The sequence below is a fragment of the Bos indicus x Bos taurus genome, chromosome 28 (genome assembly GCF_003369695.1).
Source record: "Bos indicus x Bos taurus breed Angus x Brahman F1 hybrid chromosome 28, Bos_hybrid_MaternalHap_v2.0, whole genome shotgun sequence".
Taxonomy (NCBI): domain Eukaryota; kingdom Metazoa; phylum Chordata; class Mammalia; order Artiodactyla; family Bovidae; genus Bos; species Bos indicus x Bos taurus.
In genome coordinates this window covers 12,858,238-12,885,842 of record NC_040103.1, presented here as the reverse complement: position 1 = coordinate 12,885,842, position 27,605 = coordinate 12,858,238, and the positions used below count along the sequence as shown (strand labels likewise).

General features: G+C 40.0%; 2 protein-coding genes across 6 annotated transcripts in view; both read right to left on the bottom strand.

Moving 5' to 3' along the window:
- Positions 1–12,369, bottom strand: part of LOC113885486 (zinc finger protein 37A-like) — a 35,327-nt gene extending 22,958 nt beyond the window's left edge. The window contains 2 exon segments of the mRNA XM_027530869.1: positions 10,717–10,775; positions 12,121–12,369. Coding sequence (XP_027386670.1) covers positions 10,717–10,775; positions 12,121–12,163 — 102 coding nt within the window. The 5' untranslated portion in view covers positions 12,164–12,369.
- A 771-nt stretch (positions 12,370–13,140) lies between these two features.
- ZNF33B (zinc finger protein 33B) overlaps positions 13,141–27,605 on the bottom strand; it is a 57,225-nt gene continuing 42,760 nt past the window's right edge. For 2 of the 5 annotated variants that reach the window (XM_027530853.1, XM_027530849.1), the window contains one exon: positions 13,141–13,230. In XM_027530853.1, the coding sequence (XP_027386654.1) occupies positions 13,151–13,230 (80 nt within the window). In that variant the 3' untranslated portion in view covers positions 13,141–13,150. Of the gene's footprint in view, positions 13,231–14,948; positions 14,969–21,102; positions 21,341–24,721; positions 24,854–25,361; positions 26,752–27,605 lie in introns of those variants that run through there. The other 3 variants (XM_027530848.1, XM_027530852.1, XM_027530847.1) reach the window with 3 other exon arrangements.

Below are 27,605 nucleotides of genomic sequence, written 5' to 3'. Positions count from 1 at the left end.
TGACAGAAACACAATAATTGTGGGGGACTTCAGTATCCCATTTTCATCAATGAACATATCATCCAGAGAGAAAATCAATACAGAACCACAAGTCTTAAATGAAATATTAGACCAGACAGACTTGATATTTGTAGGACATTCCATCCAAAAGCAGAAGAATCTACTTTCTTCTCAAGTGAACACAGAACATTCTTCAAGATAAATCACATCTTGGGCCACTCATCTTGGGTTGCAAAGAGTTGGACACGACTGATCAACTGAACTGAACTGGGCCACTAATCAAGCCTTATTAAATTCAGGAAAATTGAAATCAGATCAAACATCTTTTTGACCACAACGCTATAAGATTAGAAATCAATTACAGGAAATATATATATATATATAAAATACAAACACATGGTGGCTAAACAATGTTACTAAATCAATGGATCATTGAAGAAATCAAAGAGGAATTCAAAGAATACCTAGAGACAAATGACAATGAAAATATGACAATCCATAACCTATGGGGTGGAACAAAAGCAATTCTAAGAGTAAAGTTTACAGCAATACAATCTTACTTCAGGAAGCAAACAAACAAAACTCAAACATCCTAACTTTATACCTAAAGCAACTAGGGAAAGTAGAAAAAACACAACATTAGTAGAAGGAATGAAATCATCAAGATCAGAGCAGAAATAAATGAAATAGAAGTGGAGAAAACAGAAAGGAACCACATGTTCCACGTTTGTTCAGTGGATTAGAGGACATGGAAAACTGTAAAGATGAAGAAAAGAAGGTTTTCTATGTCCTACTGGTCATACTTAGAAGACATTTCCATACTATAACCATTGTTTTGTGTATGCATCTTATTCCTTAACACTATTGCTGTTGTTCAGTTGCTCAGTCATGTCCGACTCTTTTGATCCCATGGACTACAGCACGCCAGGCTTCCCTGTCCTTCACTATCTCCTGAAGTTTGCTCAAACTGATGGCCATTGACTCAATGATGCCATCCAACCATCTCATCCTCTACTGCCCCTTCTCCTCGTGCCCTCAATCTTTCCCAGCATCAGAGTTAATACTCTATATGAAGAGTTTCTTGAGAGTGAAAAACCTGGCTCGAAACTCAACATTCAAAAAGCTAAGATCATGGTATCAGGTCCCATCATTTCATGGCAAATAGAAGGGGAAAAAGTGGAAGCAATGACAGATTTATTTTCTTGGGCTCCAAAATCACTGGGGAGTGTGACTATAGCCCTTACATTAAAAGACACATACACCTTGGAAGGAAAGCTATGAGAAACCTAGAGAGCATATTAAAAAGCAGAGACATCACTTTGCTGACAAAGGTCCATAAATCAAAGCTATGGTTTTTTTCAGTAGTCATCTATGGATGTGAGAATTGGATCATAAAGAAGGCTGACCGCCAAAGAATTGACGCTTTCGAACTATGGTGCTAGAGAAGACTCCTGAGAGTCCCATGTACAGCAAGGAGATCAAGCCAGTCAATCCTAAAGGAAATCAACCCTGAATATTTATTGGAAGGACTGATGCTGAAGCTCCAATACTTTGGCCACCTGATGCGAAGGCTGACTCACTGGCAAAGACCCTCATGCTGGGAAAGATTGAAGGCAAAAGGAGAAGAGGGTGACAGAGGATGAGATAGTTGGATAGCATCACTGACTCAATGGACATGCATTTGAGCAAACTCTGGGAAACAGTGTAGGACAGAGGAACCCGGCATGCTGCAGTCCATGGGTCACACAGAGCTGGACACGACTTAGCCACTGAACAACTGTGTGTGTGTGTATGGTTGACAGTAAGTACTTTTTGGGAAATATCTAGTCATTCTAGACGTTCTGAAGTGCCTGATATACGTTAAAAGTAGAGGTAGTAAAGGGGCATTTTGTAAATACATTTTTGTTAAAATTTGTATGAATATTGTTAATTTCAGAGGGGCTGGCCAAACTACCTCTCTGAACAGTACGCACTGTGTTTGTGCACTGAGGGGAAGGAGATGGAAGTGAAAAGAGCTCTGTGCCAGTGTGTTTATACTGAGGCAAGATTAACCATTGTCTTTGTGCGTTGTTTTTCACTTTTACTGTGTATTTAGTGCATGTAATGGACAAACAAGTCCTAATTTACATGTAGTCTTTCCAGATGTTATAGAGGTTGCCAGTGTATGACAAAACTAGAATTAGTAAATAATACATTTTGTGTTAAAATTTCTAGGAAAGACTGTCTTCTGAAAATTTGAGCATTATAGCCCTTTGGGTTGGTGGAGGTGGAAGAGAAGGGAAGGGTATTGGTCTTAGGCTACAGTGTTCTCATATGTTGAAGACACTTTCAGATTATAACTGTTAACATATATGCTGTTTATTCAAGACTGGACTATATATAGTGGACAAATTAAGTCTTTGTTTGAAATAACTAGCGCATTTAGAGGTGCCCAATGTATTTTAAATGTAGAGGGAGTAAGATAATCACTTTGTAAATATCTTTTTGGTTAAATTCATAGAATTAGGTCTTTGGGGATGTTAAACGTTAAACCACCTCTGTGAGCAGTATACTATTGTCTGTACTTATTCAGTGGCTCAGAGGAAGTGGGAGGGAAAGAATTAGAAAAGGTAACATGCTAGTGTGTTCATACCTGGACATTTTCAGACAGAACCATTTTTGTGTTCATGTATATTTTATTTTGTTGTGTATATAGTCTATATAGTGGACAAATGAGTCCTAAGTTTGCAACATCTAGTCTCTAGATGTTACAGACATCGCCACTGTATGAAACTAATAAAATTAGCACATTTTGTACACTATCTATTGAAATTTATAGGAAGGTTGTCTTCTGTAAATGATGTTTGGATATGAATTTGTTCAACTACCTCTAAACATTACATGTGCCTATTATTTGCCCACTGGATTGGTGGTGGAGAGAAGGAAGTGAGGGAAAGAATAGGTTAGGTCAAAACAGTCATATTTAGAAGATACTTCAGGTTAGGGCTTCCCTGGTGGCTCAGATGGTAAAGCGTCTGCCTTCAATGCAGGAGACCCGGGTTCGGTCCCTGGTTCGGGAAGATCCTCTGGCGAAGGAAATGACAGCCCACTCCAGTACTCTTGCCTGGAAAATCCCATGGACAGAGGAACCTGGTGGGCTACAGTCCATGGGGTTGCAAAGAGCTGGACACGACTGAGTGACTTCACTTCACTTCAGGTTATAACCATTGCTACATGTGTGCTATTTTAATTAACTGTTCTGTGTACATAGTGGATAAGTAAATTCTCATATAAAATATCTAGTCTTTCTAGATATTTAGAAGTGCTTGATGTATTTAAAAGGAGAAGTAGTAAAATAATACTTCTTGTAAATACAGTTTAAAAGCGGATGGGAAGGCCTGCCCTGGTGGTCCAGTAGTGAAGAATCTGCTAAAAGCGGGGGAAATGGGTTCAATCCCTGGTGCAGAAGATCCCGCACGCCACAGAACTAAGCCCATGTGCCACAACCACTGAGCCTGAACTCCAGAGCTTGTGCTCTGCAACAAGAGAAGCCACTGCAACGAGAACCCCGAGCACTGCAACAAAGACCAGCCCCGCTCACCACAAGTAGAGAAAGTCCATGCACAGCAACGGAGACCCAGCACAGCCAAAAAATAAATTAATTAAAAAAAAACACACACACTGATGGGAAATATTGTCTTTAGAAATGGAATTGTTAAACCTCCTCCCTGAACAGTATACTCTGTGCTTTTTCATTGGATTGACGGAGGTGAGAGGGAAGACTGCAAAAGACGTTTTGCTAGTATGTACTAGAACATTTCAACTTGTCCATTGCTCTATATGTTACATATACTTCACTGCATATATTATGTATATACTGGACAAATGGGTCCCAATTTTATAATATCTAATTTCTAGATATTAAAGAGATTGCCAGTGTATGATAAAAATTGAGTTAGTAAATTAATACATTTTGTACCCTTTGTGTTAAAATTCACTGAAAGGTCATATTCTGAAAAGGACCTTTGGAAGTGAAATTGTAAATCACGTTTAAGTGACAAAAGACATTAATCTACAACAAAGGAGCAAGACTAATCAATGGAGAAAAAAATCTCTTCAATAAATAGTACTGGGAAAACTGGACAGCTACATGTACAACACTTAGAACATTCTTTAATCTGTACATAAAAATAAACTCAAAATGGATTTTAAAGACCTAAATGTAAGACCAGATGGATACTATAAAACTCTCAGAGGAAAACATAGGAAGAACAGTCTCTCACATAAATTGCAACAATATCTTTTTTAATCATCCTCCTAACATAATGGAAATAAAAACAAAAATGCACAAATGTGACCTAATTAAACTTAAAAGTTTCTGCATAGCAAAGGAAACCATCAGCAAAATGAAGAAAAAAAAAAAGAATGGAAGAAAGTATTCGAAAATGATGCAACTGACATGGGATTAATATTCAAAATATACAAACAGCTCCTGCAGCTCTATGTATAGAAACAAACAAACAAAAAATGTCGATACACAGCCCAGCTTGGTGGGCTGCCTTCTATAGGGTCGCACAGAGTCGGATACAACTGAAACGACTTAGCAGCAGCAGTCAAAGGCTTTGGCATAGTCAATAAAGCAGAAGTAGATGTTTTTCTGGAACTCTCTTGCTTTTTCAACGATCTAGTGGATGTTAGCAATGTGATCTCTATCTCCTCTGCCTTTTCTAAATTCAGCTTGAACATCTGGAGGTTCACGTACTGTTGAAGCCTGGCTTAGAGAACTTGGAGCATTACTTTGCTAGCGTGTGAGATGAGTGCAATTGTGCAGTAGTTTGAGCATTTCTTTGGCACTGCCTTACTTTGGGATTGGAATGAAAACTGACCTTTTCCAGTCCCATCACTTCATGGCAAATAGATGGAAAAACAATGAGAGATTTTATTTTTTTGAGCTCCAAAATCAATGCAGATGGTGACTGCAGCCATGAGATCAAGATGCTTGCTCCTTGGGAGAAAAGCTATGACCAACCTATATAGCATATTAAAAGCAGAGATACTGTTAACAAAGATCCGTCTAGTCAAAGCTATGGTTTTTCATGTAGTCATGTATGGATGTGAGTTGGGACTATAAAGAAAGCTGAGAGCCAAAGAATTGATGTTTTTGAATTGTGGTGTTGGAAAACACTCTTTAGAGTCCCTTGAACTGAAAGGAGATCCAAACAGTCCATCCTAAGAAAAATCAGTCCTGAATATTCATTGGAAGGACTGATGCTGAAGCAGAAGCTCCAATACTTTGGTCACCAGATGTGAAGAACTGACTCATTGGAGAAAACCCTGATGCTGGGAAAGATTAAAGGCAGGAGGAGAAGGGGATGACAGAGGGTGAGATGGTTGGATGGCATCACCGACTCAATGGACATAAGTTTGAGCAAGCTCCAGGAGTTGGTGATTGACAGGGAAGCCTGGTGCGCTGCAGTCGATGGGGTCATAAAGAATTGGACACGACTGAGTGACTGAATTGAACTATTATCGGAGCCTTCACCAAGTCATGATCTTTTTGCAGTTGTAACATCAGAGGTCACTGATCACAGATCACCTTAACAAATATAGTATTCAGTTCAGTTCAGTTGCTCAGTTGTGTCTGACTCTTTGCGACCCCATGAACCAGAGCATGCCAGGCTTCCCTGTCCATCACCAACTCCCGGAGTCCACCCAAACCCGTGTCCATCGAGTCAGTGATGCCATCCAAACATCTCATCTACTGTTGTCCCCTTCTCCTCCTGCCCTCAGTCTTTCCCAGCATCAGGTCTATTCAAATGAGTCAGCTCTTCACATCAGGTGGCCAAAGTATTGGAGTTGCAGCTTCAACATCAGTCCTACCAATGAATACCCAGGACTGATCTCCTTTAGGATGGACTGGTTGGATCTCCTTGCAGTCCAAGGGACTCTCAAGAGTCTTCTCCAACACCACAGTTCAAAAGCATCATTCTTCAGTGCTCAGCTTTCTTTATATTTCAACTCTCACATCCATACATGACCACTGGAAAAACTATAGCCTTGACTAGACAGACCTCTGTGGACAAAGTAATGTCTCTGTTTTTTAATATGCTGTCTAGGTTGGTCATAACTTTCCTTCCAAGGAGTAAGCGTCTTTTAGTTTCATGGCTACAGTCACCACCTGCAGTGATTTTGGAGCCCAGGAAAAAAAAGTCAGCCACTGTTTCCACTGTTTTTCCATCTATTTCCCATGAAGTGATGGGACCGGATGCCATGATCTTCGTTTTCTGAATGTTGAGTTTTAAGCCAACTTTTTCACTCTCCTCTTTCACTTTCATCAAGAGGCTTTTTAGTTCCTCTTCACTTTCTGCCATAAGGTGTCATCTGCATATTTGAGGTTATTGATATTTCTCCCAGCAATCTTGATTCCAGCTTGTGCTTCATCCAGCCCAGCATTTCTCATGATGTAATCTGCATATAAGTTAAATAAGCAGGGTGACAATATACAGCCTTGACGTACTCCTTTTCCTATTTGGAACCAGTCTGTTGTTCCATGTCCAGTTCTGACTGTTGCTTCCTAACCTGCTACAGGTTTCTCAGGAGGCAGGTCAGGTGGTCTGGTATTCCCATCTCTTTCAGAATTTTCCACAGTTTATTGTGATCCACACAGTCAAAGGCTTTGGCATAGTCAATAAAGCAGAAATAGATGTTTGTCTTGAACTCTCTTGCGTTTTCAGTGATCCAGCGGATGTTGGCAATTTGATCTCTGGTTCCCCTGCCTTTTCTAAAACCAGCTTGAACATCTGGAAGTTCATGGTTCACGTACTGCTGCAGCCTGGCTTGGAGAATTTTGAGCATTACTTTACTAGCGTGTGAGATGAGTGCAATTGTGTGGTAGTTTGAGCATTTTTTGGCGTTGCCTTTGGGATTGGAATGAAAACTGACCTTTCCCAGTCCTGTGGCCACTGCTGAGTTTTCCAAATTTGCTGGCATATTGAGTGCAGCACTTGCACAGCATCATCTTCCAGGATTTGAAACAGCTCAACTGGAATTCCATCACCTCCACTAGCTTTGTTCGTAGTGATGCTTCCTAAGGCCCGCTTGACTTCACATTCCAGGATGTCTGGCTCTAGGTGAGTGATCACACCGTCGTGATTATCTGGGTCAGGAAGATCTTTTTTCTACAGTTCTTCTGTGTATTCTTGCCACCTCTTCTTAATATCTTCTGCTCCTGTTAGGTCCCTACCATTTCTGTCCTTTATTGAGCCCATCTGTGCTTGAAATGTTCCCTTGGTATCTCTGATTTTCTTGAAGAGATCTCTAGTTTTTCCCTTTCTATTGTTTTCTCTATTTCTTTGCATTGATCACTGAGGAAGGCTTTCTTATCTCTCCTTGCTATTCTTTGGAACTCCCCATTCAAATGGGTATCTCTCCTTTTCTCCTTTGCTTTTCGCTTCCCTTCTTTTCACGGCTATTTGTAAGACCTCCTCAGACAGCCATTTTACTATTGGGTTAACCAAGAAGTTCATTTGGGTTTTTCCATAAGAGGTAATGGAAAAACCTGAATGAACTTTTTGGCAAACCCAATAATAATGAAAAAGTTTGAAATGTTGAATGTTATTAAGAAGTAAGCAAATGGTCTTGCAAAAATATCACAACAGAATTTCTTAATGCAGAATTGCCACAAAACTTCAGTTTAGTTTTAAAAAATCTGCAAAGCACAGTAAGATATACCTATATGTACCTTATTTTCAAAGAACTGTGTTTTGATCTGTTTTGGGGCTGTTTGAGGAGAATGCCTACAACTCAATAACAACAACAAAACTTTTAAATAGACAATGGACTTGAACAGACATTTCTCCAACAAATATATACAATTAGCTAACTAGCTTATGAAAATATGCTCAAAATCACTAATCATTAGGGAAATGCTAATCAAAACCACTATCAAATATTACCTACACCTATTATGAGAGCTGCTATTTAAAAAACCTGAAAACAATAAGTGCTGGTGGGAATATAAAAGGGTGAAGCTGCTGTGAGGAACAGTATGGTGTTCTTCAAAAAAAAACAACTGAATTACCATATGACCCAGCAATACCACTTCTTGGTGTTTATTGAAAAGAACTGAAAGCAGAATCTCAAGACATGTTTGTACATCCATGTTCATAAAAGCATTATGCACAGCAGCCAAAAGGCAGAAGCAAATGTCCATCAACAGATGAATGAATAAACAAAAATGTGATATATATACACACACATACAACATGGATGAACCCTGAGAATTATGCTAATTAAAAGAAGCCAGTCACAAAAAGACAAGTCCTTTATGCTTTCACTTCCATGAAGTATGAAAGAGTAGTCAAACTCATAGAAACATAAAGTAGAATGGAGGCTTTCACTGGTCAGGGAGCAGAGAGGAATGGGGAGTTTTTGTTTAATGGGTGCAGTGTTTCCGTTTTATAAGATGAAAATATTTTGGAGGTTGATTGTAGCATAACGTGAATAAACTTAACACTACTGAACTATACACTTAAGAACATTAAGATGGCAAAACAAAACAAAAACAAGGATGCCTGCTTTGGCCACTTATATTCAACTCTGCACTAGAAATTCTAGCCAGAGCAATTAGGCAAAAAATAGATAAATAAAAGGTATTCAAACTGGATGGAAGAATGAAACTATCTCTATGTGCAGATGATATGACTGCATATATAGACAATTCTAAAGAATCTACAAAGCAACTATTAGAACTTGTGAACAAATTCAGCAAAACAGGGTATAAGCTCAACATTCAAAAAATCAGTTGTATTTCTACGTACCATCAATAAGCAATCAAAAAGGGAACTAAGAAAAGACTTCCATTTACAATATCGTCTAAAAGACCACTTAATAGTAAATTTAAGCAAACATGTAAGATCTGTACTCTGAACACTACAAAATAGAAAATCTAACTTATTGGAAAAACATCTCACGTTCATAGATACTCATGACTTAATATTCTTAAAGTGGCAATATTTTCCAAAGCGGTCTATAGATTCAATGCAATCCTTACCAAAATCGCAACAGCCTTTTTGTGTGGAAATAGACAAGCTAACATAAAATTCATATGGACTTGGCAAGGGACTTGCCTTGCTGTGCAACACAGTTTGCCAGTTTCAAAATAAGTTAAACACAGAATTATCACATGATCCATCAATTTCACTCCTAGGAAAGAACTGAAAATAGGTCTTCAAACAAAAACTTGTACATGAATGCTCACAGCACTGTTCTCAATAACCAAACATGGAGTCACCCCCAAATGCCCATGAAATGATAGATAAACAAAAGGTAGTATAGACGATGGAATATTTATTTGGTCACAGAAGTGAAGAAGTAATGATACAAATTACAACATGGAAGGGTCCTGAAAACACACTAAGTGAAAGGCTACATGATTCCACTTATATGAGCTGTCCAGAATAGGCAAACCCATAAGAAGAAAATAGATTAACAGTAGCTAGGGGCTGGGGGGAGTGGGGAGTAGCTGTTTATTAAGTGATGGTACTGCTTATTAGGATTCGCTGGTAGCTCAGTGGTAAAGAATCCATCTGCCAATGAAGGAGACTCAGGTTCGATCTCTGGGTTGGGAAGATCCCCTGGAGTAGGAAATAGCAACCACTCCAGTATTCTTGCCTGGAAAATCCCACAGACAGAGGAGCCTGGTGGGCTGCAGTACATGGGGTTGCAAAGAGTCAGACAGGCCTTAGAGACTAAACAACAGTATGGGGTCTCCTTTTGGTATGACAAAAATATTCTTAAAGTATTTTTAAGAATGGTTGCACATCATCATTAATATACACAATGTCACTAAATTCTGCATTTTAAAACGGTTGAAATGTGAATTTTATGCTATGTGTATTTTACCAAAATTAAAAAAGAAGAATCCCTTGCCAGACTCTACAAAGATTTAGACTTTGCCAAGCCCTCAGGATTGTCACAAAGCCTGCCTCCTCCTACTAAATAACCTAGGTCACCTGGTCTATGCAGATTGTCTCTTCTCTGAAAAACCATGAGTCCTAATGCTGGCTCTAATTCACTTGAATTATTTATCACGTATTTTCTTTTGACATCACTTAACTTTTCCTGTGGAATAGACAAGAATCATTCCCTTTATTCCAACCACTTCTTTATGCAACTGCAAGACTGTCACAAGAAGGTTCACAACATCACATAATGAAGTCTATCAAAAAAATTTTTTTAATGGCTCAGTTTCACAGCTCAATAATATCATAGGATCTGCATTTACCCACATGGCATCTCTTTCCTACTACTGATCTGCTCTTCTAAATCAGAGGTCAGCAAACATTTTCAGTAAATGTTCATAGTAGGTATTTCAGGTCTGTGAGCTGTCTGTCACAATCACTAAACTCTGCCCTTGTAATCTGAAGGCAGTCACAGCCATAAATGAGCATAGCTGTGTCTCAGTAAAAGTTTTACAGACACTGAGATTTGAATTTCACACAATTTTCACATCACAGACTATTACTCTTGATTTGTTTCTCAATCATCTAAAAATTCTTAGTGTGTGGGCAATAAAAAACCAGGCAGCAAGCCTCATTTGGCCCATGGGCTGTAATTTGCTGACTTGTGCTCTATATTTTCCCTGATGTAAACATTTATTTCTACTATTTCAAATGAATGTATAGACATGGTATAAACTTCAAATAATCAAAACTGTGCATAAATTAAACAACTCACCTGCAATGTGATCATTTTCTGTTGCTTCTGGAGAAATGTAGAGAGCTGAGAGAGTACACCTGAGAGAGAAGGAAGGTCATCAGTGATATCACCTGCCTAAAAAGCTCCACCCCAGTAGCTGGCATAACATCTTAGAATGGGAGATGCCTTGAGAAGGGGCAGAAACGGTAACAGTAAGGGAGGGAGCCCTCCATGTCCATGCATGACTCTGGTATGATTATGTAATACTTAGACAAGCTAGTTTTCAAATGTAAAAGCATTGGTTTTCTACTCATTTGTTAACAGTGTATGCTCTAACATACAGAAAATGTGAACAACACATTAAACTAATTAAGCCAATTAGGAAAAGCCAAGATTAGAACATTAAAACTGATGCTGAGCAAAAATATTCAGCACAAAATTTATAATGTTCATTACAAACCAGAAAAACCTCAACAGTGTTCTGAAAAAAAAAAGGATGGGGTATTTTTGGAAGGGGAAAAAAGTTTACTCTTAATTTGGTTTTGGGTCTCAACAGTATTTTTTAATTAAAAACAATAAACTGGTTTTGATTTCTGTGTTGTTAAGGCAGAAAAGACTTCCCTGGACCATCAAGAGACTCCATGGCTGTCCTTGATTCTACCATAACAAAATGTAGGATTGTAAACTAACCACTTTTTTACCCACTTCCTGCCCACCCCACCCCAACTCCATGCTTTAAGTAACACATACATAGACCTGTCTTAAGTCCAAGTCGTAACGACCTGTCTTGCAGCACCATCTCTGATTCTGCAAGCTCAGGACAGGGGACATCAGGTATTCTCTAGCTGTGCTGAGTGCAGGAGCAGCTCAGAATACAAGTGGAGTAAAGAGTGAAGGGTGCAAGAAGGTAAACTCCCTCCCCTGTGGCTGATCAGCTCTTCCTTCCACAGGATGCCTTCACAACCTCCCAGGAAGGAGTACCTTCTGTTCCTTTTGTCCAGAAAGTTGGCCCAAGGTTTCCACCGTCACTACCACCTGGTCCAGCAGGAGGACCAAAGTCTGCTCCTCTGAGGTCCCAAGCGCACTGACTGTCCTGCCAGAGACTCCTGCTCCCGGAATCATCCTTTCTACTCCACAAAAAGCTATTCTGTTGCAACAAAGATGGACCTAAAAGGGTCAGAATATTTGTCCCAGATTAAAGCTCCTGGAATTTAAGCGGGACATCCTGTAAAAGCCAACTAGGGCTACTGAGGGCACAGGCAAAGCTGACCACAGGCGGTTACGCGAGGCCCTGAGTGTTGGGGGCGGGGGTGGGGAGGGAATCAAGTTTCTTCGCAGAGAAGAAAAGTGCACATCTACTGGGAGCCCGAAAGCCAGTTTCTGCGCCGTCTTCCAAGGTCTCAGACCACCCCGCACCTTGGAAATGAGAAAAACAAGCTGCACCTGGTAACAAGCGCTGGGACGTGCTGGTCCTCACCAGGAGCATAAAAACGGAGTCAGAGCCACACCGAGTCTGGAGACAAAGCCGTTTCCTCCTTCACCCGCCCTCCGGTCGCCTGTCTCAACTCTGCGGGGCTCCACCGAACCGTCCTGGTCCTCAGCAGTCGGGTCCACAAGCCTGAAGCTCCGGAATCTTCTCCTCGCGAGACTGCAGCTGCAGACCCGAACCTGCAGGCTAGCAGGGAGAGGAGGGGGAGGAGGGAGCGCACATGCGCAGAAGGCCATAGCGACCGCCGCGTCCAGTCCCAGAAAAGGCACAGTACATTTCTTGAAAGCCTGTTATTGTTCAGTCGGTAAGTCATGTCTGACACTTTGCGACTCCATGAACTGCAGCACGCCAGGCTTCCCTGTGCTTCACTATCTCCCTATAGTTTGCTCAAATGCATGTCCCGTTGAATCGGTGATACTATCTAACCATCTTATCCTCTTCCGCCACCTTCTCCGTTTTGCCTTCAATCTTTCCTAGCACCAGGGTCTTTGCCAATGAGCAGGCTCTTCCAATCAGGTGGCCAAAGTATTGAAGCTTCAGCAACAGTCTTGCCAATGAATATTCAGGTTGATTTCCTTTAGGATTGACTGGTTTGATGTCCTTGCAGTCCAAAGGAATCTCAGGAGTCTTTTCCAGCACCACAATTCGAAAGCATCAATGCTTCCGAGTTTAGCCTTCTTTATGGTCCAGCTCTCACATCTGTACATGACTACTGGAAAAACCAGTTTTTGACCGTATCGACCTTTGTTGGTAAAGTGTTGTCTCTGCTTTTTAATAAGCTGTCTAGGTTTGTCATAGCTTTCCTTCCAAGGGACATGTGTCTTTTAACTGCAGTCACTGTCCCCAGGGGTTTTGGAGCCCAAGAAAAAAGAAAATAAAATTCTCGTTCTATTTACTATGAAGTGATGGGATTGGATGCCACGATCTTTGTTTTTTGAATATTGATCTTCAAACCAGTTTTGTCACTTTCCTCTTTCACCCTCATCAAAAGGCTCTGTAGTTCCTCTTCACTTTCTGCATATCTGAGGTTGTTGATATTTCTCCCATCTCAATTAGGATAGGGTCTGCGATAGAAACAAACTTATGGTTACTCAAGAGGAAGGGGGGGAAGGGATAAATTAGGAATTTTGGATTACTATATATAAAGTAAATAAACTGCATATAAAATTGGTAAACAGTGACCTACTGTATAGCACAGGGAACTATAGTATCTTGTAATAACCTAAAATGGAAAAAATCAGAAAAAGTATATATATTGGTGACCTTAGTCACTCAGTCATGTCCAACTCTTTGCAACCCTATGGACTGCAGGCCGCCAGGCTCCCCTGTGCATGGGGATTCTCCAGGCAAGAATACTGGAGTGGGTTGCTATGCCCTCCTCCAGGGGATCTTCCCAACCTAGGGATCAAACCCAGGTCTCCCACATTGCAGTCAAATTTATTACCGACTGAGCCACCAGGGTAGCCCATGTATATATATACATACATATGTAACTGGATCAATTTGCTATACATTTGAAAGTAACACTGTAAATCAACTATACTTCAGTTGAAAAAAAAAAAAAGGCTCTGCAATTTTGTACATTGGGTAGAATTGCCAGATTTAGCAAATAAAGTACAAGTCATGAGACACTCTTTTATTCGTTGCTCATCTGAAATAAATTTTAAGTATCTAAATTATGTATCTCTCATCAATTAAATTTCTATGATAATATTGGCTCTCCTTAACAGTTCCTTGTTTTGAAGAATTGAGTTACATTATTTATTCCAGAGACTGTCCATTTACATGGTTCTATTTTCATTATATGTTACTTATTTCGTAGTTGTATCTCACTTATTTTGGACATTCATTAATGAGAAAACACATTTAGCTTTATGAATGGATATAATGGCATAAAGTTAACAACTCTGGGAACTGCTCTTCAAATTTGATTAGTTAAACACATAAGACCATCATTCATGGCACAACTTGCCTTTTCCACTCTTCAGGATCATATTGGATCTCTTTGATTAATAATTTTTTAATATGTCCACTAACAAAAAAACTTTTTGCCAGTTTTTTCTGTTCCCTTTTAACACTATAAATGATACTTTCACTTGTCCTTAAGCTAGACAAGCAGTTAGTACCATCCATGTAAAAAAATCAAATTAAGAGATGAAACTCATTTCTAAATACAGTCATAGCAAGCACACTAATGATTATCCACATAATCATTTTATAATCATTATTGAAAGAGGAGAAATTGTTCTCTCAATTTCCATAATTGTTACAGATACTGAAAACTACGAACAAGAAATAAGCAAATTAGCTTCATTTAATGGAATATTTTAAAGGTTAAATAAGAATTTGGGGCCTTTTCTGGAGGATTAAATATTTCAGTGCTTTAAATATTAACTGAGAACTCTTCCAGCTGTATTTGTTAAAGAGTGTCAATGAGTTTCTGAATGCAAGAGAAATGAAGAATACTGACTGCCAACAAAAATCACAGAAGTCCTTTAATAACTCAATTCAAATGTTAATAATATAAATGCTGAAGTAAGAGAACAACTTCTTGTCAATTACTTCAACATCAATATAAAAAGTATCTCTATCTGAATAGCAAGTACTATGAAGAATGTGGCCGGACAATCAACACCTTCCACATAATCTTTCATGCTTTGTTTATCCTTGGAATAAACATGTCTTCACCTTTATGTAAACATCCACCAAAATTTGTATTTGTATTACCTCCATCAAAAGCAGTGTAGAAGCAAGGGGAAATATGTATTTTCCACATTGTAATTGCTTGTACCCATGGCTATGCTGAAAAAAACAATAATGAGGCTATTAAAACACTGATAATCTCTGTAATCGTAAGTGAAGCTATTTTTGTTGTTGCAGTGGACTTTATCTTGGCACTTGAAATTGTGATTGCAACTTTGGAATCAGAAAATACTCTGCCAGTACTACGTTAGGTCATTTGAGCTGAAAGAATGATGATGGTGTAGAGGGTATTTACAGCTTCTGCTTCAATTACTATATCTCAATCTGAATTCCTGTTAAACAAAGACATTATTTTATCTCTTTCGATGGACAGGGAGGCCTGGAGTGCTGCAATTCATGGGGTCGAAAAGAGCCGGACACGACTGAGCGACTGATCTGATCTGATCTGATAATACTAGTTCCCCTGGAGAAGGAAATGGCAACCCATTCCAGTATTCTTGACTGGGAAATCCCATGGACAGAGGAGCCTGCTGGGCTACAGTCCGTGGGGTCGCAAAGAGTCAGACATGACTTATTGACTAAGCAACAACAATATCCTATTTGAGGATTGAAGATTGAATGTTTTCCTCCTAATTATAGGAACAAGACAAAGATGTCCACTATTGGGGAGATATAAATAAAAATAAAATCTTCCAATTCAGAAAACCTCTCCGTATTGCATAGAAGGAAAATAAAACATCATTTCCTAGACCCAGCATGATGCATTGATGTGCTTGCCCTGCATGGTGTGAAAATGCCCCTCTCTGCCATACCTCTTTTTCTTTCAAAGGGCACAGTGTGATCAAATCAGATGTCTTTTCCTCAATAAGCTCCATGGATATTCCATCCAGAGTAGAGAATATGGTAGCCTTTTAGTTGCACAACAGGTCTCTCCTCAACAGGTTTATAGAAGGATTGGGAGAAACCAAGAACACAAGTTCCTTAGTTAGAGGACCTAACTGCATGTGAATTGTACAGGAAAAGGAATAAGTAGACTGATGCAAAATACTAAAACAAGAAATTCTTGAGGAAACTGAAGGATAAGCAGAACTTTATCAGAACAGGCAAAGAGATTAGGCTGAGGAAAAGTTACTGACACATATGGTTCACCATTTCCCACCTCAGTCTCTCTCAATCTATCCATTTTCAGCTGTTAGCCAAGATTTCCTAGCTGGAGATTTTGTTCTTCTCCATCCTGATTCTCTTGTCCCTGTAGTCAGTCCCTGCCTCCTCCAGACCCTGCCTCCTCTGATCCCTTCATGGGTTGACCAGAGTAGGGATTTCTCCCTTTAGTAAAGAGTTCTGATCAGCCAATGCAGAAGTCTTCAATTTCTTTTCTTGGATGTCTTTCTCTAGATTACCCCTACATTGAGTACCTGCTGCTCAGATTTGACTGTCTATTCTTGTCATCCTACCACTTTCCCTTAATTTGGATTTGGATAGTTGACAAGAGAGTCAAAACGAAGGTTGCTAAAACTAGAGCATATTTTGATCTGACCCCAGGTTCCAACCAGGGAGTTCTGAGAAAGCATCAGCAAACCACTGATGGAAATCGATGGGGGACCCCCATGTCTTCTAGGTGCATTGCTGCAACATCACCCAGCTCAACATTTGTGGAAAGGCTTCAAGTATAGCTTTCAGCAACCCTTCTCTGAGTTTGAAACTGCCTTGGTTACTCCATAGTTATGAGGGGTGGGGTGCCAGATAGCCTCCCCTGATGTAGTGATCTTCCAGACCCCAATGTGATTGCTCTACCAAAGGAGCAAAATCTGCTAATTTCAGAATTCCACACAGTTGCTGGTTGCTCAATTTCATCTAATAATCAGTATATATTCCTATGTGTGGGCTGTAAACTGAATACACCCTGAGGTGTACTTTTGCAAATTTCTGGGGCATAGAGGAAAGAAGCCTTTAAATAAGAAACATCAGCTGATAAGAAAGGCATTTGAATTACATGGGCATCCTGAGTAGCTTCTCAATGGCATTGGTGCTGCTGGTGACCCAAATAGACTAGCTGGCTTCCTTCGCATTGAGACCAAAAAAAAAAAAAAAAACACACACAAAAAATTGTAACCAGGGCACTTTAGTTTCCCTTCCTGTGTTTACATTATTTCAATACCTTGTTTCTTTGCTTTTTTCCAAGTGACTAGTATAGCTACTCTCCCTGTTGCCTTCCATGCAGATCTCTTAATCTTCCCATGATGCTCTATCATTTCTGGCTTTCTATTAATAGCTGTGCAGTGTGTGGAGCATAAGGGACTCCTGAAGGAGTCACCTCGTCTAAGACATGAAGTGGACTCAGTCTAGGCCATAAAGTACATTAACTGTGTTCTCAAATTGAGCAGGTAATTTATTACCAGTTAAAGAAGCTGTTGGAGAAGGCAATGGCACCCCACTCCAGTACTCTTGCCTGGAAAATCCCATGGACGGAGGAGCCTGGTAGGCTGCAGTCCATGGGATCGCTGAGTCGGACACGACTGAGTGACTTCACTTTCACTTTCATGCATTGGAGAAGGAAATGGCAACCCACTCCAGTGTTCTTGCCTGGAGAATCCCAGGGACGGGGGAGCCTGGTGGGCTGTCATCTCTGGGGCCGCACAGAGTCGGACATGACTGAAGCGACTTAGCAGCAAAGAAGCTGTGCCTAGATGGGAACCACCCATCTGAAAGATTATCACCTCCCTTTCCCCCGAGTCAGTCTGAGGCATGGAGGGGCAAAGACATCCAGGAAAAGCAGGAGGAGCAGGGACAAACAGAGTGAGGAGAAGCAGGGTTCTATGAGAGAGAAAATGTATTTGTCTTGCATTTTCTCTTTATTCAACAGTTTCTTCTAGTTATCCAAATAATTTTTAAATTTCCTCTTGGAATGGTTAGAATTATATTCATCCCATAAATATCAGCAATTCATTTACTGGGATAGACTCCCTTCTAAGAACCTCTGCAAAACAAAAGAATTGTCCTCTGGCTACTGCAGGACTGGAATCTCATATGTGTGCCAATTCCAAATGCGACAGACACATATTAACTGTTTTTAAAAGAGACCAGCAGGCAACATTACTGGCTTCCCATATTTTCCAATTATCCAGTGATCATGATGAGATCTGGGTAATAATTATTACCCATAATTATTCAAAAGTAAAATCTTGAATTTGGGTGGTTTGTTTAGATAGTATTCCAAAAGAACAGAGGGCTAGGAAGAAGAGTATTTATAATTTAGGGACTTCTACCTGATTGTTGTGTGGCCAAGACTTTCAGCTGATCTGCTCAAATCAGGAACTACCAGACTCATCCCATTATCAAAATTGCTGAAGAAATATAATTAAAAGTTTCTCCCAACACGAAAGTCTATTCACAAAGGTAGAAGACAAAAGAATTTTATTACTGAATAGTTATAAAAGAAGAATGTGATGTGCACTATAGGAAGTCTGCTAAGAGATTACAAAGCCAGAAAGAAACTGCACCCTTTTATAAAGCTGATTGGATACAACTCATTACATACATGTTCTCAAGATAAACAATAACTAAACCTTAAGTAAGAGGACTTGACAGTATCATTTATCATGCTGCTGCTGCTGCTGTCGCTTCAGTCGTGTCCAACTCTGTGCGACCCCATAGACAGCAGCCCACCAGGCTCCCTCGTCCCTGGGATTCTCCAGGCAAGAACACTGGAGTGGGTTGCCATTTCCTTCTCCAATGCATGAAAGTGAAAAGTTAAAGTGAAATCGCTCAGTTGTGTCAGACTCTTAGTGACCCCATGGACTGCAGCCTACCAGGGTCCTCCATCAATGGGATTTTCCAGGCAAGAGTACTGGAGTGGGGTGCCATTGCCTTCTCCATCATTTATCATAGTTTACCTTAAATTCATCCGGTAATTGGGATGAGCATCTGTGTTAACTGAAGCTTCTCATATCTATTTGAAAGGAGGTAGTTTTGCAACTTGGAGCAAGGCACCCATAGAAGAAGTTAGGCTCCTACCCTCCTACAGAAACTGAGAAATTGGGAGTGCAAACACCCTGGAAGGGTACACTTCAAAGAGATAACTCCAAGGCTCCTTGAGAAAGATATTGTAAGGGTGTAAAACTGCCAAAAGGCTTTTAAAAAGGTTCATATTCATCCCAAAGGGATGGATAAAGCATTTACAGTTACAAGTTTACAAAAGAAAATGTTCTAAGAAAAAGAAGTGGGGATATCTTTTTTTTTTAACTGTACGAATCCTCTTTTCATTTCTATTTGCTCTTACTCTCACCACTTCTGGGTAATATTGTACTGCAGGTCTCAGGGCAACTAAGAAAGAAAATGGAGTAAGTGGCATAAAATGGGAAATAAAGAGCTACTGCTACGGCTATATGCAGATGGCTTGACCTTGTATGTAGAAAATGCTCAGGGACTCACTGAAAAATATCAGAACCAATAAATAAGCTCAGTAAAGTTAAGGATACAGGATCAATAATATAAATACCAATGGAACTTGTATACATTAGCAATGAGCAACCCAAAGTTAAGACAACAGACTCATTTGCAATAGCTTCAAAAGAAAAAATTCTTAAGAGTGAATTTAACAAAAGTGTAATACTTCTCCAACGAAAAGATTTGTACAAGACTTGCCCAATTAAAATGTCATTATATTTGGCAAAACTAATACAATATTGTAAAGTTTAAAAATAAAATAAAAAAAAATAATAAAATGTCATTGAAAGATTTTCCAAGATCTAGATAAATGGAAAGTCAGCAAGATAGCAAAAATAAAATTCCAGCCCCCTCTCCCTACAGAAACACCAATTTTAACAACAATCCATGGATGAAAAACCAATATATGCTTTGCATTATGGAAGTCACTGGAAGAGAGAAAGAGAAAAGGGCAGAAATATATTTGCATGTCAAATGGTGGAAAATAAATCTGAAAAAATTCATTACCTTAGTGAAATTTCTAGGCATTCAGTGGTGTGCAGCATGTCAAGATATCCCTTCTATATGCTTGAAGTCACAGTGACGGATATGGATGTTGTCGCAAAGAGTCGGACACAACAGAGTGACTAACACTTTCACTTTTCACTTGGAGCCTTTGTCAGTCTTACTTGTGAGCCAATTTCTTTAAAAATCAATCAGTTAATCTCTGGAGTTAATGCACATTTTAAATGGGATGGGGTAACAATTTTCTACATTTACAGGCAGTTATACCTCTATCATTTATTAACGTCCAAACTTTTAGTGACTTAACACCCCACTTATCACTGAACAATATTCCATTGTATAGATCTGCCACATTTTGCTTATCCATTTACCTACTGATAGATAGTTAATTCTAATTTTGGAAATAATAAACCTGCTATATTTTTATGCAGGCTTTTGTGTTAATGTAAGCTTTTAAATAAGTTGAGTAATCACCTAGGAAAGCAATGGCTAGATTGTATAAGACTACGTTTCTTTGTAAGACATTGCCAAAGCTTGCAAGGATCTTCAACTTTAATTTACTTAACAAATACATTAAACTCATGATCCAATACAAACATTCATTCAACACTCATTGAGTTGAAAAACAACATGCCAGTTTTAGGCACTGGATTCATAGTAGTGTGTGAAGTAGATAAAACTCCAAGCTCTGAATGTAGTTTATATTCTATTGAGGAATACAAAATAATGAGACCACATTAAAATATTTTGTATGCTAAATGATACCTTGACAAAAAAGTTGAAACATTAAAGTGGGATAAAGTTAACACAAAAGGAAAAACTATGGAGACAATAAAAAGATCAGGGGTTGGGGTGGAGATGGAAGGATGAAGAGACAGCACAGAGGGCTTTTACAGCAGTGAAAACACTATGGTACCATAATGATGGATAAATGTCATCAGTACATGTCTAAACCCATATGATACACAATATCAAGAGTGACATGTAATGTAATTGATAGACGTTTATGATGTGTCAGTGTAGGTTCGTCAATTTAACATATATGCCACTGCTGGGGGATGCTGATAACGGGAGGGTGTACGTGTGTGAGGGGGAGGAAATGGGAAATCCCTGCATTTTCCCCTCAATTTTGCTATGAATCTAAAACTGCTCTAAAAATATTATCTTCTTTTTTAAAAGCTGCCAGAAGACAAATTCAATCTTTAGTACGCATATGTACTAGTCTGCCAAGGCTGCTGCCTTAGTCCATTGGGGCTGCTATAACAAACTACTAACAGACTGGATAGCTTATAAACAATGGAACTTTATTTTGCACAGTTCTGGAGATCGGGAAGTCCAAGACCAATGCAGGAGCATGGCTGCATTCTGGTGAGAGCAGTCTTCCTGGTTAACAGATGGCACCTTCTCATTGTGTTCTCATGTGCTGGAAAGGCTGGGGAGCTCTGTGGGGTCCCATTCATGAGCATTCCACTCTCCAGACATAATCACCTCTCAATGACTCCACCTTCTAACACCATCACACTGGAGATGACGTCAACATATGAATTTAGGGGTGAGAGGAGGGGACACAAACATTCAGCTGCCAAAATAAAGTACCATCACAGATGAGGTGACTTAATGCAACTTTGACTCATTTTTGGAAACTGGAAGTCCAAGGTCAAGGTGTTGGTAGGTTTGTTTTCCCAAGGCCTCTCTCCTTGGCTTGCAGATGGCTGCCTTCTGTGTTCTTGCATGCCCTTTTCTTTTTGCATACTTGTCTTTGGTGTCTCTTTCTCTTCTTATAAGGATACCAGTCATGTTGGATTAGAGCCCATCCTTATGACCTCATTTCACTTTTCCACTTTAAAGGCCCTATCTCCAAAACAGTCACATTGGGATAGATTTGGGGGAAAAACAATTCAGTCCATGATAATATACAACTGATTATAAATATTTTTCACAAAATACTATTTGTCAGTATCTCTAATGAATTCTGACATTATGTTTTATTTCTTTAAAAATATTAGCTCTGATTCACTGAACTGATTTCACAGTTCCTTTATAGGCCAATGTGGTTGCTTAGTAATGTGTTACCTAGACTAGGCTCAACTACATTTCCGAGTTCCCTTTTCTGTATGTTTCCCATTGGGGTGGGCCATAAAAGATATTCCTGTGCAAGACTTGGAGTGTGTAATGATGTAATAGCCATTTTGTATCTTTGTAACATGCTGCTGCTGATCTACTGACCACCTCACTGGCATGAGACACCACTAGAACTATGACCATTCCACATAGGTCCTTTGGCATCTCTGATGCTTGCACCAGATATGTGTGATCCCCTCACTGACTGAGGGACCCAGCTTCTGAAGGACACCACACCAAGGCCAGAGGCAATAAGAACTGTCTCCAGGTTTAGCCCCTCCTTGTCGGCACTACTCATTGTTGTGAGTTCTCATATTTTTGCTCTCTTTCACGTCACATCCATCTCCTTTCCCTTATTGTCTGCCCTGAGCATTTTAGTCAAATGTCTTCATCAGGCATGGAGACAACCTCATAGACACCACTTAACCAGTTCCCACAGTTGTAGAAAGCCAAAGCCCTGTAATAAATCCCTTTAGACATACACATTCATCTTATGATTCTATGTCTCTAATTAAATCCTCCTGAATCACAAATGTGTACCAAATTGGGTGTTGCTTCACCAGGGTTAGATTCCTGGGTGGGAAGATCCCCTGGAAAAGGAAATGGCAACCCACTCTGGTATTCTTACCTGGACAATCTCATGGACAGAGGAGCCTGGTAGGCTACAGTCCATGGGGTTGCAAGAGCCAGACATGACTTAGCGACTAAACCACCACCGATCTGATTAGAGTCAGATTTAAAACCATTAAAGATCCTGTTTCAGGTGTAAAGAGGTACCAATAGTCCACGATTTGCAGTGGCAATACAGTTACTCAAATGATTACCCCTAGGTACTTATTATCATGTGCCTACAAAAAGCAAGTTATTGGGGATGAAAGATGTTCTCTCCTAGGTATTTTAATGAACAAAAGGAGTATGAAACTGGTTGTTTATTCTAAACGTGTTGGACAATGTTCGGAAACAACATGAGACGCTCAGGAATTTAAGTTCCCAGCTCAAGATCCACAAAGACCCTAAAGCGTCAATGATAATTCTGAAAGCACCTCATCCCTTAAAGCTGCAGGGCTGAGATTTAGGAAAAGAAATCCAATGACAAATCTGTTGGGTGGCTTAATTACTATGTACATTGAATTTCCAACCTTACATGGTCTCATTAAAATTAAAATTAGGGCACTGACTAGTAAAGAATCCCTGGGATGGGGAAATAACAGATTTCAGTGGAGCTGAATCTTCAATGCCTATAAATACTTGGACTATATCTATCAGGCAACCCCTCACCCCCCTCAATCCACTGCTATGGCTTCATGAGGAATTCCCTATGACGAGCTGACCAGTGAAAGAAAAAAACCTCAGGCTTGGGTCAGATCATTCTGCATGGTACACAGCACCACAGCCCCACTCTAAGTTGGTTTTGAAAGTTGGTAGTGAAATCACCTGATTTATTTTGCCTGGAAGGAGAAACGGCAAAAGTTATGAGTTAACACTTATCTATGCACAGTGCCTAAAGTCAAAGTGAAGTCGTTCAGTCATGTCCGACTCTTTGCGACTCCATGGAATGTAGCCCACTGGGCTCCTCCATCCATGGGATTCTGCAGGCAAGAATACTGGAGTGGGTTGCCATTTCCTTCTCCAGGGGATCTTCCCGACCCAGGGATCGAACCCAGGTCTCCCCATTGCAGGCAGACCCTTTAACCTCTGAGCCACCAAGGAAGCCCTATGGTTTGGCTAAATGATCAAGGACTAAGGAGGGGTACCTTGGAAAACCTGTGAAAGGGAGTTCAGGGGGAGAGGTGCACATCTAGACCTTTCCAGATGAGGAGAGTGAAGGTCTTTGTGTACCATGTGAATGCTCACCAAAGGGTGACCTCATCAGAGGACACATTCTGCGATTCCAGTCTCTTATCAGTCAGCTCCATTACCCAGCCACTTGTCATTGCCAAATGGGCTCATGAACACAGTGGCTGCAGCAGCAGTGAAGAAAATTATGCATGGGCTCAGCAAAGTGGACTTTCACTCAACAAGACTGATCTGGCTAAATTCACTGTTAAGAGATTAATCTCCCAACAGCAGAGACCAACAATTAACTTGGCACCATTCCCTGGATGGATCAGTTTAGCCATGTTACAGGTTGACTGCATTAGACCATTCTCATCACAAAATGGGACTGTATCTTGTACCTTCCGTCAAAGATATTTACCCTGTACAAGCATTTGCTTTCCCTGCCTGCATCTGTCAAAACCAACATCAACAGATTTACAGAATCTGTAAATACCATGTAAATACCATGCTGTAAATCCAGCATGGTATTCCTTGTACTCTTGGACTCCAGGAGGGACAAGAGGCTGCTAAAGCCTCCACAGTGAGAGTGTCTTTGAGAGCACTAATGGGAGTGCCTACTGATTTCGATTCAGATCAATTCTTAAGGCTGTTTGTGAAGGAAGCCCTATATACGTTGGGCATTTGAAAGTAACACCATCAGTGAAATTAAAAATTTTAAGTGGGGGATATGTTGCCTGCAGAGCCCAAAAAGGACTCTTATGTATTTATATTAACATTGTGTGTATTAAGAACAGAAAACAAAAAGCAGTCTGTAGCTGCTTCTTGACAGCACCAGAGATGAAACAGCCCTTGTTTTACAAGTGATTTTCAGGAACTCAACTGATGAGGCAGATCTCTGTGTGGTGAAATAACTTATGCTTTTTTTGGGAGTATTTATAAGCCCTCAATGAATCTGTGAAATGAATTTCCTCAGAGGAGGATGTCATCAATGTCATGTCATACCTGTACTCCTGGAGGAAACTGGATGCAGTTAAGACATTGCCTGCAAAGACTGTGCAATGGCAGAGTTGTTCAGGTCCCATGGGTAGCCTGGTAAAGGCACCTTGCGTCCCTTGAGGTGAAGGTAAACTGTGGCTGAAAGGGTGTTAAAAAGAGCACTGAACAGAACATTAGCCAAACTGGAATAACAAAATATTTACTACTTGCTATTTGAAACAGTAATTTCAGTAACACTGGGTACTAGGTTCTTAGCAGATAGGCCATAGCATTAAGGTTTTAATAATCCACTGTGAAGCACCATCATTTCCAGGCTAAGAACAAGCTATACTGGATCATTAAACAGAGAAGTAGTGGCGATGATCACTTGTTCTCGGCAGGTATTTACAATGGTTTCAATTGAGGTATATGGTACACTACGGTCTCCTTTTGTCAATCCAATTTGTAAGTGCCCAAAATTTAATTTTATTATTCTTTGGATCAGAGCATCCATGCTTTCTATGGGATTATGCTAAAATTAAGTCAGTGGGTGTTATGACCATGCGAAACTTAAGTCAATAGTTCTGTTGGTTAAGATGAAACATACTATTTGTTCCTAAATGACTCAGACTCTCGGGGTTGCTATAATAAAATACAATGGACCAGGTGGCTTATAAACAACAAAAGTTTATTTCTCACAGTTCAAGAGGCTGGGAAGTCCAAGATCATAGCACCAAAAGATTCCTTTTTTGGTGAGAACTGCTTCCTGTTCACAGAAGGCTGTCTTTTCCTAAGTCCCCACATGGCAGAAGAAGTAAGGGAATTTTCTGGAGTCTCTATTTTAAGAGCACTAACCCCATTCATGAGGACTCTGTTCTCCTAACTGAATCACTCCTAATCGACCCGCCACGAAATACCATCATACTGGCAGTTAGATTTCAACATGAATTTTGGAGGGAATTTCAGTATAACACTGTGTTTTATATTCAATAACACCTCTAAGATTTTAGGGGGTAACATAATTAAATTTAGGGGGGTTCCCAGGTATAACTATAACTTGAGCCCTGTATTAAGGCTATGAAAATTTACCAATGGTACACTTCAGCATTAACGTTAATATTCAAGTTAATTTGGAAGATACAAAAGCCAATCAGCACCCTTTTATCTTTTGTTGTACAAATAATTTTAGTATATTCTGGATTTCTAATTGAGTCAAATTGTGGATATAATTTATATAATATTGTACAGAAACCACATCTCAATTTCAAAAACAAACTATGGACCTATATTTCAGTTATTTTGTTATTTACTCTCCTCATATCTAAGTCTCTGCCTCCCTCCCTCCCTTCATTCTTTCCATTTCTTTTCTTTCTGTGGTTACTTGCTACACTTCAGGAGGGTTCTCTTTACTCTGATCAAATTTATAAATTTCTTTCTTCAGGAAAGGGTTAGGGGCCTGCTCCATGGCAATGGCTGCTTCACATGGTGCAAGGATCCCAGGCTTAAGCTGCATTTGAATTAACCTCTTTGCTGCACCACAGGATAGGAGTTTTGTCCTCTAACCATGAGTGCAGAACCTTTTTTCTTTAAAAAAAAAAAAAAAAAAGACACAACAGGTGGTGAAGCAAAAGCATGCTGGGCCCATAACCCAGAGAGGCTGGCTGACTTAACATCCTCTGTCTGCTATGGCTGTCTTTTTCTGCCATGCAGGTTTCTTTCTCTCTTATTTCTCTCATACAAATTTCCTCAGTTATTCTGGACTTCTAGCCATGTACATCACCCCTGATGTGGACATTCTGGGTAGTTACAAGGGCAAGTACCATGGTCCAGAAGCCGGCCTCACAGGTAGCTCAGATACCACCTGCCAAACACACTGAACCCCATGGCAAGTCATGCAGGGGGCACAGCCAATGAACCATTCTCTTAGGGACAAGAGCCTCTTAGAGTGGGAAGAGATAGCAACATCCAAAAAAGAACATAGAGCAGAGCAGGCCGAAGTGCAAGCCTGCCAGCAGTTGGTGGTTCCATCCCAAGCAGCCTCTGCCACATCACGGAACCTGTTAGACAAGAGCAATTAGCTAAGTGACCAGGTGACCTGTCTTAGATGGGACAATCTTGTTCATGCCCAGCTGTATTAACTGCCTCCTAGTCACTCTCTTGGTGGCAGGATTTATGCCCTGGGGTAATGGAATAGCTGAACATGTGACACTTTACACTGGACAGATGAGATCTACATAAGCTTACTAGTTATGTCTATTCACAGGCCAGGCGAGAGGACATGACACCACCATCCAAGGGTCACACAGGTTATCATGCTTGGGAACAAAGGAAAAACCAGGGGTTGTGGGAAATGGCTCTGTAGTATGCAGAGGGTGCAGCAAAGTTTCTGTGAGAAGATGGGAATGGTTTTTCAGAATGATTTTGTGGGCTGGTAGGAAAGTGAAACTTGCCACTGAGGGGAAACCAAGAACTGGTCCCCCAGATAAACAAGGAGGACTGTCTGACTACAATGACCTGGGGGAGAAGAATAGGGAGGGAAACCTGCAGTTAGGCTATCAAAGGTCTTCTTAGTTTCAGATGTGAAGAGACTCTATTACACTGGGCCTTAATTTCAAGCCACAGTTGCTATAATTTAAAGTATTCTGAAGACTATAAAAACAACCCAAATGTTCATTAGTGATTATTATAGCTGCAGGGCAGAAACATATGTTCAGTGCAGAAACAAGATGTTGTAATGAGAGGTAAGTAATTTAAGGTAATTTCAAAAGAAGATAATAAGACTTAGAAAAGCAGAAAGCTATAATTGAAAATATGCCTTAGTGGTTGACAATATATGATTTCTAAGAATGCATTCCCTACCCTACTCCACCCCCACCATGGAAAAACTGGTACTGAATCATATGAGTTTCAA